Below are 6,095 nucleotides of genomic sequence, written 5' to 3'. Positions count from 1 at the left end.
TGCCTTGGCTCATGGCACCGTACAAGGACAGCGGAGGCTCGTTTCCGAAATACAAAGAGCAGTTCAACCGCAAGCACAGCCAGCAACGCGTCGCTATTGAGCATGCGTTGGGCCTTCTCAAACAAGGATTCCGAAGGCTTTATTTAGTGGATGCGGAGACCATTGACAGGTCATGTTTAATTATCCTGGGGGCATGTGTGCTGCACAATCTGTGCTGCGACAAGCGGGACATTCTCGACGATCCCACTGACCATTCCAGACGTGACGACATGGAAGAGGGTGAAGACACGAGTGAAGCTCAAAGCACTGCAGCCATCCGTGCAGGATGCGAGCAACGAAGGAAGGCAATCGCAGAAACTCAGTGCTGAGTTCAGACCCAGTATGTGAATGTGAACGGCTGGACTTGCTGCATGTCAAAAATTTCTTCATTAATTTATACATTGTCATCAACAAGCATTCATTTTCTGTCGTGTATGCCAATTATGTCAGTCTGTTATTTGTGGGAAATGGTCATGCTGAACTTTGTGCGCTATAGAGAATTGCACACTGGGCAAATAGTATTGTGCTATCAGTCTCTCTAAAAAGCTGTTTTTACATCCTAGGAGCTAACATTTTTGTCGTTATCATATAATTACCTACGCTTCTCGTGAAATTGTACCAGCTCTCAGTACACTTGATGTTTTGTGTACAGAAAGAATTCTTTGTAACCTACATGGATTTCATTGGTTTTGTAAGTTGCCCACATTGTTGGTGTTCACCTAAATTGCAATAGTTTTCCAAGTGGCTTAATACGTCTGTTGTTCAAATCCTATTTATGTCCCGATTTTAATCATTCCACCGCATATGGAGAAATATAGTTCGAATAAACCTTGAAAAGAAAGCCATAAGAATTACTCATGACCTGCCTTGGAACCATACCACCTTTTAATGTAGAAACATGCTGAAGCGTTCTTTAGGTAGAACTTATGGCTGGCACTTTGTTGCAAGCACAAATTGCAAAAACTGTCCATGATTAGTCTTGCAAGATCCATTTGTCATGCTCTTTGTGTCGTACCAAACAGTTTTGCGTCAGTAGACCCTGAACTATTGTACAAAGGTGTTACGGCAACCTCACCGCTCTTCTCACTGGTGTTATAGATGCTGGCTGGAGCGTTTCAATATCTAGTCAATCCAATTCATGTCATTGTCCTTTTTTCAGAAATGCGTGTAATGTGCAGTGTCAAATAGTTTATCTGACACAAGTTCTTTTCTTGCAGTATATTTAGCCAGTTATATATTGTGATAGATTTTCTTACTATGCATTATCATTCTGATCAAGTTCAATAATTCACATTTCAGTTAAGACAACATAAATCTTGTGTGTTCTCACATTCTGTATTTGCAATGTCCCTTCCGCACCGTATCTTTGATGCTTTTGTTATATAGTTTTGGGTGCTGCTGTTTTTTTTTATTCCAGGTTCGAGAGCCTGTCAAGTTCTCAGAAACTTTCTCTTCTCTCTGAAGAGAAAACCAACTCTTGTTCATGTAGTAAAACCATTTGTATATTTTGTCACATTTATATGCTCCCAGCTAAAACACAAAATAAAAGTGCTAATATGATGCTGTACACATTTTACATATCCAGTCTCACACAGCTACTCCGTACTGTGGTCCTCGTCAGCCTTGCACACTGGCTTCAATTATTCTGCACAATGAGTAACACAAAGTTCAGTTCAACAGGTAGAGTCAGATTTATTTCTTGACTCATACGCAGTAACAAACCTCTCTAGAAGCGCCATCTTCCGCTCATGTCGGGCAGCCCTCTTCTTGTCAAGGTCATCTAGCTTTTCTAGCAGTGCTTGTATCGGTGGCTTTTCACCCTTTCTTTTCCGGCCCGCCTGGCTCACGCTTGTAGACGGAGGCAGCGCCTCAGGTTCCGGCTCATTTTCTTGTGGTCTGGAAAAAAAGTTTTGCAAATCTATATCTATCTCTATGCAAATCTATATCTATATCCATATCTATGTTAAAGATTAGGCCATAGACATTTGAAAATAGTGCTTTTGCTCGCTTTCCTCCCACAAGACATCTGACAAGCCCACAATCACCACTATTGTGGTCACAAAATACAACTCACGGCTCTTCGCAGTCTTCTTGAGCAATCCTTTGCCCAGGAGCATACAGCACTGTCGGGGAGACATGGTGCTCCTTCTCCAGAACTTCTGCAAGCTCCCTAAATATCAAAAATATGCCACATTTGTAAAACACCAGCACTTGATGACATGAAGCTGCCAGTTATGCTAGTTTATGTATTGTGCACCTTCTGAAATTGTGCAGCAGGAGCCTTGCAACTCAAAACATCTATGAAAATATACAAAATGGAATGGAACAGCACCTCCTTAATGTAAGTTGGCTTAATAATGCTTGAGTAAATAGAGCTAGACACAATGACGGTATCTTAATCTATGATGAGATATGAACGAGAAAAGTGATATGTGACAAAGTTGGGGCTTATGAAAGGTCAATATCAACTAAGAAAAAATATTTGCTGCATATGCCCCATTCGTAAGACTAAATGAAGAAAGCAAGAATGTCTCCAGTTGTTTTAAACATTATAATGCCCAATTTCTTCGAAGCTAGGCTACAACACTGCCAAACGTGCATGTTTAAAAATCCTTGTGACAGCAAAGCCTCAAAACGAGTAAAACCAAACTGAAAAACAAGGTACCAGGAAAACGTCGACAGTAGCTCTCATACAGGCTAGCGCAAATTATTTTTCTTTCATTTTTGAGGCACGTGAATGAGATAAAAAAAAAAACGAAACGACTTACTCTTCGAACTCGCACTTTGCCGACCGACGCCCAGACTTCTCATTATTTTCCTTCGCTCGCTTGTACCCTCGCTCAAGTGACTTCCATTTGTTCTGTACTTGCAGAACAGTCAGCTGGCAGCCAAATTCCTTGTTGAGAGCCTCTGTCATTCGCTCCCACAGCTCTTTTCTGAACCTACGAAAGAAAACACTGTGTAATACGTGCACATACAAATTCGGCGCAATTTTACCGTACCGAAACCCGCCTCGTTTGTCCAGCTCTTTGTACGTTGATATAAGGAAAAGTGTTCTCCGGCGGCTCCACAAAGGTACTTCGCTGCCTTGCGCTGATTCTGCAGTAGGACTAGACTCACTAGAGGGGATAGAGAGCTGCAAAGATGCAGCGTTTGGCTGCATGCTGATCGCAGGGTGCGAGTCGCCTTCCTCGCTGTCTCCTAACCTCACACAGACAGTTGTTGCACCGTCTGAAAAAAAGAAAAAGTTCATGTCACCTCGCGCATGCACATGGGCACCCTGTCACAACTAGGCTTCGCGGATACGATACAAAAAAATTACCTGCTGTTGAGTAGGTTTCTCCCCCATTTTGTCGTAGAATGACGCCGGATCCGTCGATCACGGGGAAAACTTCTTTCAGTTGCCCATTGATGTTAATAAGCATTTCGTCGGCTGCGCGCGTCGTCTGCTCAGGCCGTCAAACACGTGCACCACTATCCTGCACCTCCGTCTCTGACGGTGCCGCGGTTCTCTGCACCGAAGTGGCACCACGACTGCACCAAAATCAATCGCGGACGGTGGTGCAGGGGGCGCTGTGAATCGAGCGCTTTGGTACAGCGCACCGTGAACCGGTTCCGGCGGTGCAAAGAACCATGGCTGAATCGAATGCAGCTAATACTACGCAGAAGGACGGACAGGAAAGAAAGACGCGAAGTCACGACATCGTGGACGCAGATTTCCAACTTTTCAATAATGGGAAATAGAAGCACGGTTGATATGTTCAGGAAAACATAATAAAACAATAACAAAAGGGGTGGGGAGCGACTACGCTTATCACTCCCGCATTGGCAGTTGTTCTGCTAAAGCTGCTCATTTCTCCAGCATTCGCGGCTGTGGGAAGGCCCACCTGCAGGACTCGGGTATAAAAATTGCGGAGAGCACGTAATACTATTTACGTGCTGTGAAGGCGAAAGCACTGACTGCTTTTATTGCGAAAGCAATACTACTTGCACTTTCCAGGGTGACCACCATCGTGCCGCGGCGGTGGCCGCCATTGACCTTCATTTGACCTTGATTGCATTAGTTGGATTAGATTAGAATGGATTGGACTGGACTGGACTGGACTGCATTGGACTGAACTGGATTGGACTGGATTGGATTGGATTGGACTGGATTTGATTGGATTAGATTAGAGTAGAGTAGATTACATTGGATTGGATTCGATTGCATTGGATTGGATTGGATGTGATTGGGTAGGATTGGAGTGGATTGGAATACAATGGAATGTAACGGATTGGATTGGATTGGATTGGATTGTATAACCGATGCATCACCACAAGTCTAACCACAAGCACCACCACCAGCTACACTACCAGCTGTACCATGGCGTAGGTACGGATATTGCTTTCGCATTTACCTGGCTTAACCAAGCTGAGCCACAGCGATTTTTTTAATCCAACCCCGAATCCAATTTCATCTACCCTTAAAGGTGCACTGAAGAGGAATCTGAACTCGTCTTTTTGCCGCGGGAACTCAATCTACACGTTCCGAGCATTCTTAGAAACGTTGATTTATTGCCCTGTGTGGCCGATTTATTCAATTAAATGAAATTAACGCCCGGCTCCCGCCTTTTTTTTTTAATTCTGCCTCGTACGGTGGGCGGAGTCGACCAACGCGGGGAGTGCCTTTCACCCAGTCCCGTGGCGGCTTGCCGCTCTGCCATCGGCGGAGTAAGGCGTAGTAGTCCGTAGAAGCAAATAGTCCGCGCGTATTTTTATTTCTGCGGGCTTATTTTGGGTTATATTATCTGCAAATGAAACTATTTATTCACGGAAACCTAAAAAAACAAAATGAAGCGAAAGCAAAGCCTCCACGGAGCTAGCTGAAAGGCACTCCCCGCGTTGGTCGACTCTGCCCACCGTACGAGGCAGAATTTAAAAAAAAAACGCGGGAGCCGGGCGTTAATTCGATTTAATTAGGGAAATCGGCCACACAGGGCAATAAGTCAAAGTTTCTAAGAATGCTAGGAACGTGTAGATCGAGTTCCAGCGGCAAAAAGACGAGTTCAGATTCCTCTTCAGTGCACCTTTAATGCACCCTAATTTCTCTAATCAAACATAACCCCACGTTATCTACTCTTGATCCACTGCAATCCACCAGAATCCGCCGCAGTATACCATATAATCATACTCAATCCAGCTTAATTCATTGTTAAGCCACCGCAATGCGCCGAAATCTACCAGAACCACCACAATTTACCGTAATCCAGCGTTATCTGCCGCACTGCAATTTAATCCATTGTAATAAGCCCTTAATCCGCCTCACTCTACCCTAAATCAATTTAATCATACGTAATCCTTTCTCAGTTTAGAAGAACGTCAGTTTGGGCTAGATGGTGCATTATTTGAGACAGAAATGGTAATAGCGCTACAGCAAGACGTACACGTGAAAGACTGACACAGGACATGAGCGAACTTCATCTGAGTTTATTTACTGCAAAGCCAGCAAATATATAGAAAATTTGAAGCATGCGCAAACCTTAGTCCATCCGTAATCCAACTTGTTCCCCCTACTGCAAACTAATCCAGTGTAATCTACTATTAATTCACTACAATCTACTCGTAATCTACCGCAATCTACAGCAATTCACCCCAGACCAACCTAATCCACCTTACTGCAAATTAATCCATTGTAACCTACTCTTAGTCCACTCAAATCCGCCTGCATTCTACGGCAGTCTACGGTAGTCCAACTTAATCCTACATTATTCACTCTTACTCCACATGTAGCAATCCAACAGAATTCTTCATGAGGTCACGTGGGTTTCCGAACCATCGGGCGTAGGTAGCGCCGGATCTTCCGCCTCATGAGCCATATAATGCTTTCGCCTTAATAAAATTCGCTGTGGCTTAGCTTGGTTAAGCCCGGTAATTGCGAAAGCAATATCCGTACCTACGCCATGGTACAGCTGGTAGTGTAGCTGGTGGTGGTGCTTGTGGTTAGACTTGTGGTGATGCATCGGTTATACAATCCAATCCACTCCAATCCAATCCACTGCTATCCACTCCAATCCAAT

The 6,095-nt window shown here is 44.1% G+C and overlaps 1 protein-coding gene across 1 annotated transcript; it reads right to left on the bottom strand.

The window, feature by feature from the left end:
• Positions 1-1,656: 1,656 nt before the first annotated feature.
• Positions 1,657-3,890, bottom strand: LOC149358143 (uncharacterized). Its single transcript, XM_089576735.1, has 5 exons — positions 3,362-3,890; positions 2,808-3,270; positions 2,114-2,209; positions 1,762-1,935; positions 1,657-1,684 (listed from the first exon to the last, which is right to left on the bottom strand). Exons 1-5 carry the CDS (start codon positions 3,462-3,464, stop codon positions 1,657-1,659), a joined length of 864 nt encoding a protein of 287 aa, XP_089432861.1. The 5' UTR covers positions 3,465-3,890.
• Positions 3,891-6,095: the final 2,205 nt, after the last annotated feature.

Source organism: Amblyomma mixtum, chromosome 3 (genome assembly GCF_055824585.1).
Source record: "Amblyomma mixtum isolate Tamu chromosome 3, ASM5582458v1, whole genome shotgun sequence".
Lineage (NCBI taxonomy): Eukaryota > Metazoa > Arthropoda > Arachnida > Ixodida > Ixodidae > Amblyomma > Amblyomma mixtum.
Note: the sequence above shows the minus strand (reverse complement) of the source record. Positions and strands in the feature narration are given on the sequence as shown.

What these genes read in the sequence shown, in the direction of transcription:
- LOC149358143 (XM_089576735.1), bottom strand. Translation starts at nt 3,464, where the DNA reads ATGCTTATTAACATCAATGGGCAACTGAAAGAAGTTTTCCCCGTGATC. An exon ending in CAAGAAGACTGCGAAGAGCC is followed by an intron (nt 1,936 to 2,113) that starts GTGAGTTGTATT and finishes CTTTTTTTCCAG; the next exon opens with ACCACAAGAAAATGAGCCGG. An exon ending in AAGATGGCGCTTCTAGAGAG is followed by an intron (nt 1,685 to 1,761) that starts GTTTGTTACTGC and finishes CTCATTGTGCAG; the next exon opens with AATAATTGAAGCCAGTGTGC.